Source organism: Fukomys damarensis, unplaced genomic scaffold, assembly GCF_012274545.1.
Source record: "Fukomys damarensis isolate Sample0158 unplaced genomic scaffold, DMR_v1.0_HiC HiC_scaffold_28, whole genome shotgun sequence".
NCBI lineage: Eukaryota > Metazoa > Chordata > Mammalia > Rodentia > Bathyergidae > Fukomys > Fukomys damarensis.
The window spans coordinates 11,537,447-11,560,524 of NW_022900940.1; the positions used below are offsets into that span (position 1 = coordinate 11,537,447).

The window sequence follows — 23,078 nt, forward strand, 5'->3', positions numbered from 1 at the left end:
TAATACCTCGAGGATTTCCACTTATCACCCTTGTCTTACTGACTTCACATTCTGATGTTCTAAACCCTATATTCCTTTTCATTAGACTGTACCACCTCATACCTGAACTTATGCCGGAGAAACTTGACAGTTTCAAGATTGAAAGCCATATTTCTATCCTCCAAGTGTGCTATTCTTTCCCTCTATATCTCCAATGAATTTTGTGTTCAAATGAAGCCCTAAATATGAGGTTGCCAGAACAGGGCATTGATAGAGAAAAAAGTTCTGAAGAGAAGATCTGACATCCTACAATATTGACTATGGAGCTTTTGATACAAAAATTATATGTTAGTCATTATTTAGTGTACCCATTTTACACATTTATTCTGTATTTGTCCTGTGACAGCAACTCCTCTGTATGCTAGTAAATGAGAACAAAAATGACATTCATATTCTCCTCGGGGACCTAGATACAAGGAAACAAATATAAAAACAATCAGATGATTTCATAAAGTAATAAGTAAACCAGTATGAAAAAGGAGAGGCTTTGAGGAGTGGGCATCTACTTTCAAAAGAGTTGTCAGGAAAAACTTTTCTGAAGCAGAACATAGGAGCAGAGACCTACATAATAAGAAGAGTCCTAGGAGCATCAGAGAAGGAGCAGTCCAGGCAGAGTGAACATCACATGCAAAAGCCCTGAGGCCATTAAAATAAAAGCTCTTAGCATGGTCTTGGGACAAAAGGAATGTGAGTTTGGATAGAGCTTAATAAGCAGGGTAGAGGGTAGGTTCATTTGAGATTGGAAAGGTGTCAAGGGCTAGATTTTTGAGGCCATGGAGAGAATACTGAATTTTATTTCCAGTGAAATGAGAAGCCCTTAGAGTATTGTATGCCAGAAAGTGATTAATGGTTTTAAACATTAACTATCATGTCGAAAAATCAAGAGCAGAATCCAGGAGTCCAATTAGAACAGTTGCAAAAATTCATTTGGGAAATTGTAGTGGCTTCCGCTAGAGAAAACAATCTAGAAGTAGAGAAATGAACACAAGGTGTACCTGAACACAGGTAAAACTGAGAAAACTTCCTGGATGTGGGAGGAGATAGAAGAGAAAATCAAGGATGACACATAAGTATTTAGTATAGCATTTGAGGGTACAAGAATGTCATTTACTGGAATGATTTTGCTGATCAGACTTGCAAAGCAAAGTTGGGAATATTATTTCAGACATTATTTGTAAAGACAAAATATCACTTCTCCATTGGCAACAGGAAAGATTATTTGTTTTCTGGTGTGCTTGGTGCATTTCTCTCTCATAATGTTCATCTGATATATCTTCATTTCTACTCTCTTGTCTTTCTCTACCTTTTTCACATTAGGATCAAGCAAAGATTATAGCTTTCATCCAGTGTTGTACTAGGCCCCAGAATTCTGTTTGCCACTTGGAAGAAATTACATCAGAATGTTGGATTAAGAGGCACTGTATTATAATGCTGAATGAACATTTTGGCAAATGCGTGCTTTGGGCAGAGGCCAGAGGGTTTGTATGTTTAAGTGATTTCTTACAAAAACTAGAACATATCTTTCGAAAGTTTCCTCCTGTTTAGTTGTAGAGAGGTGACACTGACAGCTTTTTGCAGAACGGGTAGCTTGCCTACTTTTTTCTAAAGTGAAAATGGTTCTGTTTTGTTTAATACAATGCCTCTTAAAAAAATCACTTAAACATACAACCCCTCTGGCTTCCACCCAAAGCACATGTGTTATTATCCCTTTTGTTTTGTCAAATCACAGATGTAATAAAATATTGACTGTGATACACTATAATAATAGCCAGCAACAAGCATCATATAAAACTGCTGCTTCAGGAGGCAGGAACAAAATTCCAGGAGTACAAAAGTCCCAGAATCATCACGTTCACTTCTAGTTGGTATCAGCTTTGCCATTTTCTTGGCTTTTAGATTTATCTCAACTTGTCTATTACATCTTCATAGAAATGACAAATGTTTTATATTGGAATATTTTATCGCAAAATTAACAGACTAAGGATCTCATTCTTCAGCATTTAACACTCATTCATTCTTAATTTCCATGAGAGTTGAATGGTGAAAATTCATAATGTCTTTCCCATTTAAACAGGAGTACATAAAATGGATACTCAAGCCATATTACTAAGCACAAAACATGCTGTTTAATTAGCTCTTGTCTGAAGGTGAGAAGAAAGGGGAAGTGTAAATCAAGAAGAGATTGCAAAATAGAGATGACATTCTTATTAAAGTCTATTCTGTGAGAATAAAATCAATTAAAGTATTACTCCACATAGTCTAGTATTTAGTGACTCTGATTTTGACTGATAAATGCAAGGAGAGTAGAGAATTTATACTTTTTGATCATTGACACAGAGCCTCTTTCCTACTCAGAAGGCAGAGGAGTTTCAAGCCTGAACTCAACCAGTTGCCACAACTGGTCCTTTCCCTTGTAAGAACAAGTGTGACTAAAAGAACTAGATTAATTTCTTTTGTGTTCCAATTAGGCTGTTGTGGGATATGATTCATTGCTTCCACCCAAGAAGGTCACAGTGAATCACAAATGTCCCCTATGAACCTTGGCTGAAATTCTGATGTGCAGCATGTGTGGTGACCCACGTCCCGCTCACTGTTTTTACCACCTGCCCCTAGCACTCATTTTCCTTGTGACGGTGGTGCTTGCTCTTCCCTTTCTCCAGGGCTTCCCATGCTCTCCTCTGGCCTACCTTTTCACCTTTCAGATGTTACTAAAATATGGGGCAGAAAGCAAGCTGAGAGGACACAGAGACTGTCTGGGGAGAATCCATCGCCACCATTTGGTTATATGATTTTGGATGTATCCGTTTAACTTCACTGTCCTTTATTTTCTCATCAATAAACTTAGGATAGCAGTATCTGCATCAGAGAGCTATTTTTATTGTTAAAATGCATGTACTTTGAATAGTGTGAAATATTAGAACATCAATAACTTTCCTTCCTAAAATATGTTCAAGGAATTATACACAGATTAAGAGAGTATAGACAATATTATCCTGCTTTAAAATATGGATAATGACAGAGAAAGTTGGAATAATACTTTCCAAAATGATAACAATGTTAAACTTTAAAATACTTGACTCTAGCCGGGGATTTAGCTCAGTGATGCCACACCTGCCTTGAAAGCACAAGATTCTGAATTCGACTCCTGGTACAAAAAAAAAAGCACTTATCCTTCAGTGTTAAAATTGCAAATGCTTTTTTTCTTTGAATTTTATCATTATTTCTAATGATTATAGATTTTTCTTTTTAGAATAATGTGTGGTAATTGGATTAATACAAAAATTATTGGGCTTAGAAAGTATTTAGCAATCACCCAATTTTATATATTTTTGGGGAAAAGAGAGGGCATTTATCAGTCACCCAGTTAGAGGAAAGGAGAGAGTCTAAGGAGCTAAGCGATGAGACAAGACAGCATACTTGGTCCTTTATCACCTCAAAGAACTGTCCCTAAATTTCCATAAACAGAGGTATAATGTACTGCCCTATAGTATAACCATTAGAGAAATAACAGGATTTGATGATAATCATAGTTGCTATTACTTCTATCTGGAGCCACTATCCCCGACTTCCTCTTGGATGCAAAGAACTTAGAAATGTGAAATTGGAAAGATGAAATGAAGTCTATAAGGATGTTTATGTATGTTACATACACAAGTACATAATTGAGCATGAAAAGTTGTTGTCTAGTCTTTGCCTTTTTTCTGTGATTTCCTTGAGACTGGCTGGAAATTGGTTTGGCAGTTAATTGTTTTGCTTATTATAAACAACTAAGTTAAATGTTGATAGCCTCATTCTTTGAGGAACTGGTTACTAGATTTTTTTTTTTTTATTATTTTTTTGGTATCGGGGACTGAACTTGGGACCTTGTGATTGCAAGGCAGGAGGCAGAACCACTGAGCTAAATCCCGGGGCCCTAGCTATTTTTGAATATTTTCTCTACATAGAAGAGATGCTAGGGAAAGGTGATTGTACCTAATTCTGAGGATTCTGCAGGGGGACAGAAATAGATGTGCTGAAAATGTACTGAACTAAAAAATAAGAGAAGAAAATGATGGAATTTTGGGAGCAGTTCCCCAGATCTAACCCCAGCTCACGTGAGGCAGTCATAACATTTGTTTGGTACTTAGGTTTCTTAGCTATAAAAAAATAGCGATTTGTAATAAGTTACTAAGTTTTCTTCTTGTCTTGTGAGGCTCTGCTCACAGCTTTCCAGCTTACTTTACTCTAGTCTCAACCCTTGTGCAGGCCAGATTATATCTATTATTAATCAATTACTAAATGCTATTCATGGGATCCGATTTCTCCCAGTTACCAACAACCAATGCTGACAGACAACTTGAAACTTGATGCAATCATACTTTTAGGCCACAGTACGCCACACTGTGAGGCTCCATCTGTAACCATTAAGCCTCCTCCCTATGGCCCTTTCCCTAAAGCTCCGAATTTAAAACCAAAGAAACCTGAAAAATGGAAAGATAAAACCAGAATATTCTAGAAAATTCTTATACCTGCCATATCATCTATTGACCATTATGATCCTGCCAATTATTCATAGTAAACTTTCCTAATAGTGCCTCAAACTCATCAGATTCACATGTAGGTCCCAGCAACTATTATTTATCCAAGGAACAAAGTAGCTTTATTTGTAGGCCACTTAATTCGCCTGGTGGTCATATCAAACACACAGTCATTAAGGATATCTTTTTTCAATGTATGCTTTACCCACAACCTTTCATTGATGACCTAGCATTTAAATGGGTAACATGCAAAGGTATGTTTTCCACCTAGGTGTAATTTTGTATTATTTAAGATCTAGACTTTATACCAAACTGGTTTGCTTTATTTTATTCTCACGTCTAATTGCAACTTTTCTGTAGCTTTGTTACTGCAATCATGACTTGTTTTTAATTCTCTAATAGCATCACAGTTGAGGATTTGTGGGCATAAAATATTTTTGATGCAGAGAACATCGGAATGATTAAAGGATATGAGATACTTTGCTAAACTGCCATTACTAATCTGATTTAATAGAGTCTTAATAGCTCTGGATATTTTGAAGGTTTGACAAGCTTAGGAACTTGGCAGTCAGCTTTAGACCTCTAGCATAGCCAGTTCCATTTCAGGTCCATAGGGGCCAAAGGTCTTGAATGATCATTTGGCTAGTCAGTTAGGAAGCATCTGCTCAATTCACATTGTGTGTGATACACTATGAAATCAAAAGACATGATTTTAACCCCTGGGAGCCAATATTCTTAGAGAACTCCAAATTACTAAAGGGTCTAAAGTTTCATTCTGTACTGAAATTACTGAATTAAGTTCCAAACAATAAATGTGAAGGCGGGCAGACTTGGAATAAAAGAACTAAGGATACCCAACACAAAGTTGATTTGGACCAGTCTTTTGGTCATGCGTTTAACTAACAAGTATTGAGTGCCAATTGTATATTTGCCATTAAGGATGCAAAACTCTTTCTGTGCCCTCACAGATTGTAGCTTAATTGAAGAGTCTAATTGTAATTGAAGGAGAAGTAGGACCACGTTAGGGGGAGAACAGAGAATTAAAGCAAATTCATGTGAGACTATCTACTACAGTGATAAAGGATACAGTGAAATTATGTATCTATGTTACATCTGTTATAGATACATACATACACCCTTGGATAAGGAAAGGTTGCCTGGTCTTGGGAATCAGCCAAACTCTGTGAAGAGTTGGATAAGGCAGCAGATGCAGTATTTGTTTAAATCAGGTGTTAACAAACACCCTCTAACAAGTTTAACCCTGTCCATAGACTTTCTTTAAATAAAATTTTAAAATTTTCTCCATAGAAGTATTGGATTTTCTTACTAAATCCTGGAGTCTTTAGAATTTTTATTCTTATTGAAAAATGATATATTTTTAATTACATTCTCTGGTTATTGCTGAGAAGTGAAAATACTATTATTAATGAATGACTCAATATCTGAAATTTTTGCTAGTTCTAATAGTTTGTTGATTCTATTGATTTTTTCCAAGCTTTTTTTAATTATTGAAAATGAAGGAATGATATGCAGATTTAAGTCAAATCATGGGGTTTGTTTTCTTCTCTCATTGGTTTCTTAGGTCACCTTAAAACCCTAAGTATGAGATATGATACACAGACTTAAAGTACCTAACTTCTCTTTGGGGTTGGGGATACCCTTGTTTAGACAGTTGTGTCATTAAGCTCAGTGGGAGTTACCCTACTGGACAATGGATAGAAACAGAAGAGATTCATTGGATGCGTCTCTAGACTCCATATAGTTCTTACAACCCAGGAGAAAACAAACCTCTTAGAAGAATGGTAAACTCAGTCAGGGGAACTTGATAACTAATCAGATATTTCCAAATATTTTTAGATTAATAAAGCATACATCATATGACTTGTTTCTAAAATGCCAGAGTAAGAACTTTGTGTCAAACCATTTTCCATTTTCTTAGTAGAAAATCTCACCAAGTGGAAGTTGGTAAATGTTCCTTCTGTGGTTTAATTTATCAAGCACAGATTCCAGCTAAGGCAGGTGTTGGCAAAATCTTATGGCACTCAACTTTACAAACTTGCCTCCTTCTGCCAACACAGTACTCTGCAAATGATACTTAAACAAGAACGGTTTGTGACTAATTTCTCTTGAATGTTCTGTATATTGCCAGTTATTCTGTTAAATTATATGTTTTTACAGATATTGGTGTCAACCTCAATAATTGCCTGGGTTTTGAAAGTGGGACCATCTCTGCCACAGGTGATTGACAGAGCCCTGGCTCTTGATGGTCCTTGTCCCTCTTAGGACTCCATTAATAGTACCTCCCCCAATGAGTAGCTCCCAGGACATGACTATTGATGTGAGTTGGAGTACCACAGGTATAAAAGTGCATTCTTCAAGCCAGAATTGAGGGATTCTTTGGAATGCAGATTCTCAGCCAAGTGTACTGAGTAAATGAAGAACTCAAGTCTTCCAGGGGATTTAAATTGAAGAACTACTTTAGAAAACAGCAGCTATAAATATATCTAGTTAGGCCTTCCTCATGAAATCAACTCAGTTACTTAGTAAACAGTCATTGCCTGTGTACGCTCATTACTATGCAATGCACTGAAAGGAAAATAGCCTACAAATGCCATGAAGACAGGGATTGGGTCTGTGTTGTCAACAGTATGTCCCCCTTGCTAGGCATAGTGCATTGCTTATGGTCAAAGTTAAATGAATATTTATTGAGTTTCACTGGAAGACAAATAGAACTAAACTCCTGCCTTTTGAAAACTTGGAGGCATGGAATTTCAGGTGTTGTAACTTTTACTATTCTTGTAGTGACTCTCTTACTCCAAATAACAGAAAACATTGACAATGCACTTTAATGATTAAAAACTTTTAAACTTTATGTCTAAAATTATAGATATAATGTATTTGTTTTGTTTTGATACCGGGGATTGAACTTGGTATAGCTATAATTTAAAATTAAAAGCAAGAATTGTCTCTATGTGAAAATCATATAGTCCATGCAATAGAAAAGGAGTTTAATTGAGATGATATTTCCTTGCTAAACCAGCATACATTACATGTACTTCTTAATTCTTTATCTTGGTTCTGTAGAATGGTTAAAGCTTTACATGCTCCCACCTTTTAGAAAATTTTGAAGACGGAAAAGAAAGCTTAGAGCAGTTCTATGATTGGCTTGCTTTTGTAGCCTAATGAGCCTATAAATCACCACAGCATCTGTATACTAATTCAGTTCAAAGTGTACAGGTGGTTACAATAATGACTTTAAAAATGCACTCCTGTTTTAAGGAACCTTAAAAAAATGACAACAGATTTTATATTTAATGCAGAAAGTAAAGGCCAAAATAGTTAAAATGAAAGAAATAATCTAAAAATATGGTCTGTGCCAGATGTATCCAAATCAAATAGAACAGTTCACAGGTGTTTCAAAAAAAAGTTTACAATTTAACTGAAGAAAATTACTTCCTAAATTTTATGACCTTATATACAATGAAAATTCTTCAGATGACAGTAAAAACCATGCTTTTCATTTTCTGATCCATATCTTTATGTGCCATAACTACTGCCGCATATACAGATCAATCTGTCCTATTACTAACAACACTTGCTTGCATTCCTAAATCCATAAATTTTGATCACTGTATCAACTAAAAAAATTATTCCAATTTATCAATTCTCAGCCTTTTGGCTAAGATCAAGCGAACAAATCATTCCACGTGGCCAAATAAACAATTTGTGCCAATTATTTTAGTAAAAAATGATCTTAACTGTAGGACTTTGTCCTAGAAAATACAATGACACCTAATAAATGACTTCAACACCTAGAAAGAAATTCATGCTTAACTTAATAACTATCACGTGACACAGTAGAAAAGCCATTCATCCATGTTTTCCTACCTGCTATACATTTCTGCTTAGCACGCGTGCTACCAAAGTAGGATTTGTGAAAAATACAGAAAAAAATAAAATAAAATAGATTTCCATCCCACAAGATAAAAATACAACAGGAGTTGCCATGAATATGTCTAGGTATAAAAATGACAGAAATCAGAAATGCAATTTGAGAGATGCCTTGAAGTTTGCAAAATGTTTTGTGCCAGTAATTTACTGGACATCTATTGTATGAAGAAACTGCAACAGACATGAAGAATAATGTAGATATGAAAAAGAAATATCTCTTGATGTTTTATATTTTATCATCTAGATAAAACATAGATACTAAACACATGAATAAATGAGAGAATTTTAAATTGTGATAAGCAACATGAAAGAAGTGAGATGTTAATAGAGAATAATGGTAGGAACCTGTTTTACATATAGGGTGATCTGAAAATACCTCTCAGAGGTGGTATCATTAGGGCTGAGATGTCATCTATGTGAAATCCATGAACGCTATAAAAAATGGGAAAAGAAGTTCATGCAAAAATGTTGTTGGTAATGGCTAAAAGTGGTTGCAACTCAAATGCCCATCACCTGGTGTTGAATTGTGTTCCTTAAGCAGTATATTGAAGAAGCCCCAACCTCCAGTACCTCAGAATGGCCCTTACTTGGAAGCAGTCATTGTAGATGTAATTAGTTGAGATTAGATCAAAGTTGAGTAAAATGAGCCCTATCCAAATGACTAGTGTCCTTAGGAAGACACACAGAATGTCATGTTACAACAAAGGCAGAGATTGGAATAATGCAAGTACAAACTAAGTAACACAAAGGATTAACAGCAACCACTAGAACCTACAAAGAACTAAAGAAATCATAAACTCTTTGAGTCTTTGACAGAGCATGGCTATTTCAACACCTTCACTTATGACTTCTATCCTCCAGAACTCAGAGAATATTATTTTTATTTAAGCCACCTGTTCTGTGGTACTTTATTATAAATTCCTAGTCAGTTAATACAACCAGCAAATAGAAAATGTATTATATCTTTACAGTGGAATATTCTGTGCAGTAAATAGGAATGGACTACTAACACATATTACAATATGGATAAACCTTGAAAACATGCCAAACAAATGAAGTCTGTCACAAAACCTACAAAATGTATGATTCTATTTATATAAAATGTCCAGAAGAGGAAAATGTAGATTAAAGGTTTCCCATGGTTAGGACAGGGAATGAGAACTGACTATAAATGAGCATAAAGGATCTTATTGCGATGCTAGGAATGTTATAAAATGGACCTACATTGATGGTGCATGACTAAATTGACTTGCTAAAAATTGTTCAGTTTTACAACTTAAAACTGATGAATTTTAGGTATGTAAGTTATAGCTTCAAAATTTTATTTTGAAAACTTCATGGAAACAGTGAGAAATGAAGCAGAAGAGGTTTTAGTATTTTGGGGTCATTTGAAGACTGAAGTGAGCTAGAGTCTGACATACAGAGGACAGGGGAAGGCAGAAGTAAGTTAGTAAAAAAAATCCTGGGACAGTCAACTTCCAGTCTAGAGCTTAATAGGATTTTAGGGAGAGGAGGTAGCAGTTCAGGGCTCTGTGATACTGAGTCTGCATTGACAATATTTTAGCTCCTTAGAACTAGGTTATATAATTTATATTTAGTCCTTTTAAAGAAGCTCTTTTATTAGTATATGTTTGCAATACATAATAAATATATTCACCGAAGGGTATACGATTGCGTCTTGATTCTTTTTACTTGGTCTTCTTTTACCCCACTGTCACCTACCTCCACTCCAGATCCCCTCCTTGGTATAATTTTCATAGCGAGTTAAAGAAACAGTTTATATGTAATGTTTATAGGAAGAGGGCAGCTGGGGAAAAACCTGTTCACTTCTAAGGTATCCTAGTTCCTTGTACTTAAATCTTTCTGTCTCATCTTCCTCCAACACATGAAACACTGCAGTGCAGACTGTCTTGGTTTCCTGGGCAGACGAAAGACCTCTTTCTCTCAAGGCAGTTCTTTTTTTTTTAATTAACACTGCTCTTTCAGAGTCTACAACCACATACATAGCACTGAAAGGTGTTGGCTTGTTCACTGTGCTCCAAGTCATACTATTGATATTTATGGGATGACGATTCAACAGTATGGGCCGTTTGTTAGCGAGTTCAGCAGCTGTGTGCGAATGCTGTTGTTAGTGTGCACACCACATTAGTGCCAGGCCAGCTTTGCGCAGAGGCTCGGGAGAGGCACACTCAGACTTAGGTGTGAGAAAACCCAGAAGGCAGAGACTGGGCCCAAAAGGAGAGATGACTTTACATGTGAGTATGCCAAGTGTGGACTCACTGTGTTTTAATTTAGTTTTACGGCATTACTTGTTGCAGTAAAAGGTCATAGTAAAGAGTTTAAAATGAGAAATCGGGCCTGAGTTTGAACCTTGAACACTATGTAATTTGCTGTCAGACTAAAGACATACTGATGGACCCCTTTGAACTTACAGCCTTGCTTCTAAAAGGAAAAGGCAGTTTCAAACTGTGACTTTAACCTTTTGAGGGATAAGTGTTGCTTCAGTAGGTTGTTAGCCATGGAGAGAGCTATGCTCTCTTTCCAAAGTGTGTATCTTGAGTGCCAAGATAAAGAACATTGAATGATATAAGAACATTGAATGAAATAATCTCAGTCTCTTCCAAATACAGTACTCCCTCCCACCAGGGGAAAGGAAAAAACAACAATCCTAGCTGTGTTCCAGTTTGTACTTTTGATCAAATTCTTCATAGCAAACCTGGCTACATTCTAAGTACCTGACACAGTTATGTTTTCCTCCCACAGATTGAGTAAATCCTCCTGATGCTTCTCAGTCTCTGAAATAATAGATAAAAAAGGGCCTGCAAATGAGTGAAATCATCATTCCTTGTTACTGCACCTGTCCATATCTATGCCTTGTTTTTAATCTTTTGAATCCTTTAGTCTCCTTTTTCTCTCACTGTAAGAAACCTAGAAGAGGACGAGAGATTCTTATCACTGTGTAATAAATTAGATAATTCCAAATTTTATATTTCCAAGGTGAATCAGAAATCATGGAAAATGACCAGAAATTAAATAGAAATAAATGGATTTAAAAATTAATGTAGTGGAATCTATTGATAAGAATAAGTTGATAAGGATTTACTTATAAACTGTGGACTTAACTTGTTAAGAAGTTACCTTGACCATAATGTGCAGTTCATGGGAAAGAAAGAGAATATGAATCTCGAAGTAAATAAACCATTGGGAAGGCAGGCCTAACTTAATGTTTTCTGTGATTTTTCTTATTTTTTATTGCTTAAGAATATAGTAAAAAAAGCAGGCTTTTGACTTTTTGATGTTACCTTGCATATACTAATTCATGACTGATTCAGATTGGCTTTGGAAATTAAAATAAAAATTGTGGCCACAGAAAGACTTAGAAAAAGTATCTCATATAAATATCATAAAGCATGCAAGTATTTTTAAAAGTGTATTTTATTAAATTTTTTATATTTTATGCATTCTGTTTCCACAGAGATTATTTTCTTAGTGGCTAGGACTTTAATCAGCCTTTTTCTCCCTAATGTGACTTCCATTGAAAAGTATTTTTGAGAAGCCAAGTAGTATGTATGGAAAATTAAATCCAAGGCAGATGGTACAGCACTCTGATACAAATTTTCTCTAGCAGTAATTGGGAGAAGAGCCACAATTTCATGGCTGTTAGAGAAAGGACATGTTTTAAATGAAGGAATTAATTGTGCGCATAATGATGCATAGGGGTGTCCTACATTAACATAAAACACATGCATTTCGAAAGAATCTCTGAATGTTTGCACCTTTGTTTATTCACAGGGATGATGGGTGAATATGAACCCAAGATAGAAGTTCAGTTTCCCGAAACAGTCCCTACTGCCAAAGGAGCAATGGTCAAATTGGAGTGCTTTGCTCTAGGAAAGTAAGTGCTGGCTTCTCTCATCCTCCTGGCTTTTCCTTGAGCTTGGCCAGGAGGAGATTTTTCCTTACACCAGTCACAGTGTGTTTTCAGAGTGTCCAAAAAGCAAGCAAATCCTATCTTCTTGTCATTGTGTGTGTGCATCTTTGATTCTTCCCCCTCACTATGGAGAGAGGCATGTAATGGTGCAAGGATTGGGCTGCCACAGTGGCCACATTGCAGAAGAGAGGACAGTGGGCAATTCTGCAAAAGTATTTTGTTCTGTTGTTGTAGTCTGTAATATGCATGTTGTGTAACCCAAAATGACAGGAAAACAATGGCCTTCATTTGAGGTACAGCAGGCAAGCCATTTGGAAAAATACATACTTTTGTTTTGGCCCCAGTTTACAGAGGATACATCAAACTTTGCTTGAATTTCTTTTTAAATTGCCAACTTCCTTTCTACTTTTGATTCCCTTCTCCTCTGGCTAGAGATAGATAAGACATGATATCCTCTAAGAGAGACTATTTTACAGAGTCGTGTGAAAATTATTTATAACTTTATTATTTAGTCTGGATTACTCTTAGAAGAGTTTACTTTGGGAGCTAGTTGGCTTTTCTGTAGACTATCTGCCATAGCATAAAGACAGTGAAATGCAGATCACTTGGGGATTATACGTGCTAGTAACCAGCACAAATGATGTGGCAACTATAAAATAAATTTTCATGCAAAGTGAGAGTCTATAAACTTCTGTGGATTTTTACTTTATGTGTCAGTCTCTGTCTACTCCCAGTCCCATCTATCTGGCTACCCATTGCCAACACCCTATCTTTTTTCCTGTGCCTAAGTATTGACTAAGGGAACAACACTAACTCTTTCCCAGTTCTTATAACTTCATGTTATAATTTTGTATTGATTTTTGTGTTATGTCTTACCACAGAAAGTGTTTCTTTTTTCATGTTATTTTCAACTCTAAATTATTTTGGTTTCCAAATGCTTTTAAACCATGGACATATGAACTGCAGTAGATCTTTACTTTGCTACCAAACACTATAGTGGTAATTACTTTGTGTCTTAAAAACTTGCCTCATTAAATAAATTATGATATAGCTATGGGAGTGAACACTGAACAGACAGACATTAAAAGTCAAGCTGTAAAATAACACGTCTGACATAGAAAATTTCCATGATTTATTGCTAAAAGAATAAAAGCAGATTACATGCTGTGTAATTTGGTTGTATTTTGTATTTTAAAATTGTGTGTATGTCTCTGTGTGTGTGTGCATATCATTAAATAAATTATGATATAGCTATGGGAGTGAACACTGAACAGACAGACATTAAAAGTCAAGCTGTAAAATAACACGTCTGACATAGAAAATTTCCATGATTTATTGCTAAAAGAATAAAAGCAGATTACATGCTGTGTAATTTGGTTGTATTTTGTATTTTAAAATTGTGTGTATGTCTCTGTGTGTGTGTGCATATGTGTGTGTGTGTGTGTGTGTGTGTGTGTGTGAAATCAGTTTGGGGGAAAAAGTAAAAACAAGTAACCAGATAGTCTTGGTATACCTTTGGTAAACTCTACAAGGTGACACACTGAAAAACCTGTAGGCAAAGAGAAAAATTTACATTGTTCACACTTCAAAATAGGATATGACTTGAAGTCTATTCACACTGCTTGAATGGCACTAGGATAAAAACAAAAGAAGCAAATTGGCCTCCTCTAGCCTACACAGAAATGTTTGGGTATATATACCTAGCTGTTAACACACCCCATCATGGCCCACTGACGAGCAGAAAGGCTGCATCTAAGTACAGTTGTTTGTAAAGCAGGTATTAAATTATATCTCATTGAATGTAAAGGTACCCATAATGTACTTTTAATAGAGCCCTTTCTGCATTCTGAGCAAATGTTTAATGACCTTAAATCATTTTAAAACAAATATAGTAGAGTTGATGGCTTTAATCTTTTAAATACCATCTCAGGTTTCCCAGAAAAGATTAGCAAGTCTTTAGTCTAATTACTTCTCTGTGAGTGACTTGTGGAAAAATAAATAAGTAAATAATTGTATCCCTGCTAGGAAGCCGCAATCTCAAAAGCTGTGGTTAGCTCACTAAACCATTGATTTGCAGGCTTATTGATGCTCTCCTTGCCATTTAAGATGTGTTCTAAACAGTTATGGCAGAAGAATGATAGATACCTTGAGACTACATAAAGACTTCACAGATTGCTTCTTTCTTTATCTCACTATTTTAATTAAAGTTTCCTCAGACCACCTTCCAAATGGACTACTATAAATTGGTCAAGTTCTCAATATATAAATCACAATAAGAAGAACAATCAGGGTGCCTGGAATGAATTGAGTCTCTGAGAATTTAGATCTTATTTTTTCTACTATTATTTGTGTATTATTTAGGTATTTCTCAAAGTAAGGTCCTTGCACTATTGGACATAACTTTATATTGTTTCTGTTACTGTTGCCACATAAGACTTTGAAAGAACAGAGAGCATCTTATTATATCTCACAATTCATGGGTCGAGTTTAGGCAAGGCTTGACCGGGGGACTTGCTCTGTGCTGTGTCACTTGGGGTCCTCATAGTAAGGAGTTGGCTTATGAGCGGATGCAGAGAGCTCAGAAAAATCTCCCTCACGGTTTTGGTGTCGTGAGGACATTGAAAGACCAAGCTCACCAAGGCCATCAAGAGGGGAGCCTCTGTCTCAAAATATTCAGTTTTCTCCTTGGTGCCTCAGAGAGAACGCTCCAAGAAACAAAGTAAAAGCCATCAGTTTCTTAATGCCAACCCTGAAAATCAATCCATCATCACTTCTACCTTCTTTTATTAGTAAAAGTATTCAGAGAACCCAACAGGTTCAAGGGGAGAAGGCTTAGATCTCACCTTGGTAGGAGAAGTGTACATGAATTTACAGTCATCTTAAAAACATCACAAATGTGCCTGTGCATTTTTATTTTAATGTCTGATTTAGAAAACAAAATATTAAAAGAATATAAGAAGCATATAAAGTCTGTTTTCATTTATATAATAGTGCACAGGAGGTAAGGTTATCTTATTCAAGATTCAGAAAAGTTATTTGATTTTAAGAAAAACACTACATAAAATAATATGACAGATATAGATACAGTTAAAAACATAATGGCAATATAGGAATGAATGAAGTTTAGGTAACACTCTGAAGACCTTGTGTGTTTAGAATCAAGAACAAGAGGGTTGTTAGCATAGATTCAATTAATAAACAGTTTTCTGTAACTTGATTCTCTCCTTTTTAATCTTTCTATCAGCCCAGTACCAACTATTGCCTGGAGAAGAGCTGACGGAAAGCCCATAGCAAGGAAAGCCAGAAGACATAAGTCAAATGGAATTCTTGAAATTCCCAATTTTCAGCAGGAAGATGCTGGCTTGTATGAATGTGTGGCTGAAAATTCTAGAGGAAAAAATGTAGCAAGGGGGCAGTTGACTTTTTATGGTAAGTTTGTGATTCCATTTTATTATTTTCAGTATTATAGAACTTCTTTGTACTAAAATAATATACTGAGAGGCTTGTGATCTATTTATTTTTGCTGGGATTGTATGGAATCAAACTGTTTAAAGCTCTTGTTTTGCTTCATAATTAGTGCTCCCTGGATCATTCTTGGTGTAGAGAGTGAGGGTGGGGATGAGGATGTTGATGGAGCAGAGAGGAAGGAATTAGGCTGATGTATTTGGGCGACGTATGTTAGTGTGAACACACCTCCAAAGGAGCTTGTTTTCCTTCTTCACTTCAAACTGTAAACCTGACACGGGAAACAGTTTGTTATTTCTGCTTCTGCCTTATTTTTCTAAAGCTTTATGCTTCATTCGAATTTTGATTTGAAGCTTGTGTTAATCCTTTGTAATTGCTCCTGTTTGGTAGCAATTCATTGTGATACCATGAACATTTCAAAATGCACACTGTCCAAATTTAGTTCTTCTCAGAGTAGACCATGACAAATCTCTCTCGCCCCAAAGACTTTTTATGTGCAGCTGCTCCTATTCTGATAAATCATCGGCATTGATCCAAACATAATATAAATGTAAAACCTCTAGCACGTGGTCATCATTGAGCCTATTTTGGAAAACCTGTTAGGGTATTGATTGGGAGTTGAGAAAAGGATTTCACTGGATAGACATTTTAAAAGAAAATGGAGTTCTGCCAAATTGGAACATGCCTGAATCTCATTTCTCTGGGATATAGAAAGTAAATATTATAGATTGATATTTATTTTTAAATGGTTTAAATAAGCACTATTGCATATTAAATTTATGAAAAAGAGTAGTTCTGTGGGGACAAATTGTAGCAAAAGTTATTTTTTACAATAACTGATACCACTGAAATCTACTTATTTTACCAGTTCATCTTCCAAAGAATTCTGCTTTTAAGATGTGGCCAAAGAATACTGTTCAGTAGTCATACAAGGTGTCTTAGAAGCTTGATTGTAAACTAGGGGGAGATCCCGTGTCCGCCAGCCTTCAGGGCCCTTCCATTAAGTGATTCTCAACATTTTGGACTCGCATTCCTTTGGTGCAGCTGGTCTGGTGTGGGAACGCATACAGAGCACATACAGAGCACATACAGAAGGTTCTTCACACAGTGAACTGGGAAACAGTTGTTTGAATAAATTCGCACTTGTCTTCAAGCATTCCTCTTTCTATGGATACCAAGTAATAAACTTGATATTTGTTCTTTGCTCTTTCTTAAATTATGGTAGCTGATACCACATTTGATTAGTTGAAAAGCAAAAGGACACCATAATTAACTGACTGGAAAAACATAAGAATGAAGGTTACAAATTTATTCAGTGAGGTGCAATTACTGTATATTTTTAACTGTCTAAGGTTCATTTTTCTCCCCAGTGTGATCGTTTCCTTATGTCAGGTGGGCAGCAAACAATCTGAACTTGCTTAAGTAATTAGGCAACATTTTCTCTTTATTCTTAGTTGAAACAGACTTTTCAATTCAGTGACGGTTGTTCCTAAATGTTATTTGAGTTGCTCAACTAATTGAATGAAGTAATTTTCACTCTTGTGGTTTTGTTTTCAGTTGAAATACCTGTTTTAAGTATGTTAAAAAGGTATACAATTTCCTGTAACCAGTGTTGGAATAAGTGCTTCCTAGTGGTTAGAATTTTCTTGCTCTGGAAATACAATAATTTACATTTATTATGATGGAGGACCCCCCCCATGCATTATGCAATGATACTTTTCCTTTAGAATCCTACCCTAGAGATGGAAATTAGGAGTTACTGATGTCTGCCTTTTAAATGGAGTTACCTGCCACCATGCTCTTGGGCAGCATAAAATTTACCTGTTTTCTGAAAATAACTCAAGTTTTACCTCACTTGCCTGGCATCCTTGGTGTAAGGAAATGTTTCAGAGTGTTGACTGTCATAACATTTGGCTATTGCATCTATGATTATTCTTTTGTTCTTCCTCAGCTGGCATGTCATTGACATAGAAATTATCTAACTGTGTTCACTGTCACAGGAGCACTTAATTATACATAAGTGCTTGACTGTCAACTCCCTTCACCCATTTATTTATTTATCATATATGGGTTTTCCCAGTGCTGTATTTCTAATAACCAACTACCTAAATCTCCAAGTTAAATAAATTATTATAATTAAAATTACTGAGTAGATTTCCCAAAAGGGAGAAAGTAGCCCCAGTCACTTATCCATACACATCCTGTCTTTGTTGACAGGACAATTTCTTACAACATTCAGGTGTTCGAGCTCAGGGATTAGAAACCATAGCTTTGAGCTTAGAAGCCTATTTTCTTTTGCTGTTGTTCCAAGTTGTTGCATTCCATTTGTGAACTCTACTGCAACAGCCACAAGTGTGCTATACTGGCTTGTTGGCAAAAGTGACAATTTCTTTCCTTTTTGCACTAAAATCAGTTAGTTTCCTTCCAAAGGTTTGCTGGAAGGATTTCATTGTTCTTCTTTTCTCTGTGTTGGTAAGACAGAAGCCCCTATATGTGTTCCTCCAAGCTTTCCTTTAAGTTAGCACATGCTCTGTGTGCTTGGTGTATATGAAAAACTGAAATGAGTTCTTACAGAACATTTTACCCTACCCAATCTTCCTTTGTTTCTTTCTTTTTTCGGGGGTGCCATGACTTATGCTTGGCTGATGTGGTCTAGTTTTGAATCTGCTTTGCAGTCATTTTTCTACATGAAAAGCTTCTTAAAAATAGATCTATTTCTAAAGGTAGAATGTTATGAATTTCTGTTGCTAAAGGTAGAAATTTTACAAATTGACTTTGATAAATTCATTTGTTCAACAAATGTCTTTTCATCATCTACCATGTGCTAGGCACAATTAGGCAGCACTAGGACTGCAAGACAAATCCTTGCCCTCAAGTACCTGATATTTCAGCAAAAGTTGGCCAATAATGGACTACTAAGAAATGAACTAGAAATTTTCATATTTTGGTATAAGTTATGAAGAAAATAATTAGGTTGATATGGTAGAAAATAACTGGAAACATAGGAAAGGCTTCAATAAGATAGTCTCTGAAGCCTTGTGTGAGAATTGTCCTCTGAGCTGAAACCTGGAGGATAAAAAAATTGTTTAACATGTTTGAAATGCAAGAACGAAGTCAGCACTATATAATTACATCACAGTGAACAAAGGTAAAAAGTCTGAATCATAGGAAGGTGCAGACTATGCAATACTTCGTAAGCCAAATGGAGTTTAGTTTTTATTCTGGGTGCATGGGAAGCCATTGGAGGATTTTTCATAGGGCAGTGACTCAATGAATCAAGCTCTTAAAACTTCACTCTGGTTGCTTTTGTGGTGAATAGAATACAGTTCTGAAGACAAAGACCCAAAGCTGAACAACCAGTCAGGAAGCCATTGACAATATCTAGGTAAGAGATGTTGGTGACTAAGAATCCAATGGAGGTAAGGACATGGAGAGGCTGCATATGCATTTCTTTACAACCACCTAGTTTATAGATTAAAAAAATTGATTCCCAAGGAGATTAAAATAAACTGTTTAACTGTACAAAATGAGAAGCAGAGCTAGATGTTATGAAATTTCAGTGTGTATCAGAATAACTTTAAAGTCTTATTGAAATACAAAATACTGGGTCCCATACACAGCAGTTCTGATTTGGTAGGTCTGTAGCACTACACAAGAATTTGCATTTCAATTCATTTTGCAGATGATGCTGATGCTACTTGGGTAGCCTTGTGAGAACCATTGCTCTACTAGGCTTCTTCCAAATGACAGAGTGAAGATAAAAGAGAGCCAGAGATACTGCTCTTAGATGCTGTCAAAAGCTTACAGCTTGCTTTCACATCGGGCATTGCAGCCAGTCTACATAGACAAAGTAGAATGAGAATGCAAAGGCAATTACCTTTTAAGCAAGAAAAACAAACTATAATATGTATGGACTCAATTCACTTGCTAAGTACTCATCTTTTTATTTTTACTGTGTCTCTGTAGTCATTTTTTTTTTTGCACAAATAGTATCATAGTCATCCTTTAGAAGAATGAACTACAAAATCAGTGAACCTGATATTAAGTAACTTTGTTCAATTTCTCCCATATAAAATGAGGTTTTATGAGATTAAAACCATCGTTATCCTTAGGAAATAAGGAAAATACTATCTTTAGGTATCAAACAAGGTTGTTTTTAATAGAATGTAATAATGCTTGAGCTGGAAAGAATTATTGAGGCCAATCTCATGATTTTTAGAAATAAAGAAAATATACCTGAGACATAAAATAACATATCCAGAGTCATACAATGATTGATAAACAGAGCTATTACTAGAGCTGCTTTTTTATTTTTGGTTTTTGGTTTTTTGGGGGATTTTAAAAAATCTTGCTTTGTAGTGCAGGCTGCTCACCTTGAACTCACTATGTAGCCCAGGCTGGCCTTGAACTCGTGGTAATCCTTCTACCTCACCCTCCCAAATGCTGGGATTACAGGTGTTGCCACAATACCCAGCTAGAGCTGCTCTTTCTGCTCTACTATATGTGTCAATTTTCCTAATAAAATGTATCACCTAGATACTCTTTCTGCATATTTTCTACAAGAGCACCATACATGAAAATATTTGGGTGAACACTTGACTTTTTCACTTTTGGTTTTCTAAATTGATAGCTTGATTACTGAGTTCCAAAGAGCTTTTCTTTTTTTCCCCCAATTACATGTAGGATATTTGTCTAGACCTTGTGTGTTGCAATTCTTTGGTTCTAAAGGCAAAATTGGAGACTTGACACTGCAAATGGTGTTTCAGTATCTCTAAGGTCATCAGTAAGTGACTACAAAGCATTCTGTAGTACAGCTGATTCCCCCAGATGTGTTATGTATATGTGATTGCTAGATAACATTCAGCCCTGTAAAGTGGGTTAAAGGACAAAGTGACCAAAGAATGAACACAGTAGATAAGGAAATGTCACAGCAAATTATCTGCTTAATTGTCCTAGAAAGAACTGATAATGAGGCATTGGTGTTCTCCTGAGCATCCCAGTAAGATAAAGTCAACATGTTTTGTTTCTTTCATCTGGCTATTCCAATAAGTGAGTTGCTGCAGATTTTCAAGGAGAGCACACTGATAACATACTGCAGATGATATTCAGTGAGAAATAATATAGGAGTGAGAGTAAAAGCTCCTCGGTTCAAGAGAGATTATACACCATGAAAGAAAGAATGATTTCAAGACCAATATATTGAAATGTTTTTCAAGTCTTTCTATATTGTCTTAGAAAGCAAAATGTAGCTGTTATACTTTTTACCCATTATGGAGTATTGTTTTTGCATAAATAGATCCACTTATCTGACAGTTTTCTGCTTATCTAATACAAGAGTTCCCAAACTTCTGGTTTCTAGAGTCCTTTCAACCCTGCACAGTTACTGAAAACCTCAAAGAAGTTTTTTTTATCTGCATTATATCTACCAATATCTACCATACTATTATTAAATAAATCTGAGGATTTTATTTAGTACTTAATTCATTTTAAAATGACAAAAATACAACCAGTGCACAATTTACACATTTTAAGAAAATGGACTATATTTGTCTAAACAAAAAGTGTTTGAGGTGGGTGGCATTATTTATATTTTGTGAAAATCCTTTAAATGTTTATCTTAATAGAAATAGAAGAAAATTAGAATTTCATGTGTACTTCTGTACTTGTTCTATTGTGTGATGTTAGATTTGTTTTTTGGTTGAAGTACATGAAAACTGTGTGGTCTGACATAGATGTGGTTAGAAAGAATCTCATGGACTCCCTGCAGGGACATTGGCACCTACAGGGGTCCTGAGGCTACACTTTGAGAGCCCTAGGTCCAAAGAACTATTCCCACTGCCATTAGACACATTAGATGTATCTTGAGATACTCTAGGTAGAAAACAGATATTGGAGTTGAGTAGGTCTATGTGCCAGTCTTGAGAAAGCCACTTCTGAATCTTGACCTTAATATCTCTGAACCTTGTCTATAAAATGGGGTACATACCTTTAACATGCACATTGTTAAAAGGTATTGAAATGGTATGCATAAGTGTGACACTAGTAAGATATTCTATGTGTCCATGATTAATTGTATTTGAGGCCTCCGATAGAGAGGGGAAGGAAAAGGGAATAAATTCAGTTCAAACAGATCAGATTCAGAGACACACTATGTAGAGGCTAAAGTGAGGATTAAAAAATGTAAAGAGATGAATCCATGTTAGACTAGAATCATAACTTGGCTTATCTGGGTAGAACTGGGCTTAGTGAATCAGTCTTTTAAAACACGAACAAGTTGCCAATTTAGCTTTTAAACTATGTGGCTCTTTTATAATATTCTAAATTGAGTATAGCACCTCTGAGAAGAAGAACTAACAATGCATTTTTCTAGAAATTAGTCAACTATAAACAAGTAAACCAAAACACAAAAAAATAATACAAATGATGGCACTTGGCTGTTGGTTCCAGATGAGCTGCATGGTCAGGAGGATTGTGATTTGAGAAAATGAAGGATTCATACTGCAGAGTGTGTTTGCTTTACTGCAGAGTAAAAAAACTTACTAGTTGATAAAGGGGAGGAGAACGTTCTTAGAAGATAAGGTGATACAAAGGGTTGGAGGCAGGAATTGGCTTATTGGAACTGAGGGCAATGAAAAGACTTATTTTGTAGGCTTTGTGCGTTCACTGGGTACAGATGGAAAGTAAAAAAAACCTGGTGGAAGAGATGGCAGATAACTTTAAATACTAACCTAAATATATGAAATAATGATAATGTTCTCTTACTTAGTGTAATATTTATAGCATGTAAAACACATTCACAAACCTTACCCTTTATCTTTTACACAGATTATGTTTTTAACCATGTTTGCTTTATTTGCTGATGAATATCTATTAGTAGAAATTTGCCCACTTTAGGTTGCTTTCTGGTGCATCTTCACAGAGTTGGTTCTGCCAGATTGTCTAGAGTTGATCTTTGCTCTCCATAGTAGATTGATCATATATTACCTCTACAGCTTTCTGTTGCCAGAAGCAAAGGGCAATTGTAGCTTCCACAGCGATGGAGCCAATAAGTAGGAGTGTGTGTATGAGAGAGAGAACGGCCAGAACGCCTGGCCTAAGAGGTAATGTAAAAGGCTGAAGGCTTAACAGTAAAGTCAAAGATGACTTTATATCATCAACTTATAACTTGATATCAT

At 35.7% G+C, this 23,078-nt stretch overlaps 1 protein-coding gene across 4 annotated transcripts in view; it reads left to right on the forward strand.

Moving 5' to 3' along the window:
* LOC104866129 (contactin-4) overlaps positions 1 to 23,078 on the forward strand; it is a 536,780-nt gene that overhangs the window by 340,763 nt on the left and 172,939 nt on the right. For all 4 annotated transcript variants that reach the window (XM_033756987.1, XM_033756986.1, XM_033756985.1 and 1 more), the window contains 2 exons: positions 12,300 to 12,402; positions 15,683 to 15,867. In XM_033756987.1, coding sequence (XP_033612878.1) covers positions 12,300 to 12,402; positions 15,683 to 15,867 — 288 coding nt within the window. The remainder of the gene's footprint in view (positions 1 to 12,299; positions 12,403 to 15,682; positions 15,868 to 23,078) is intronic.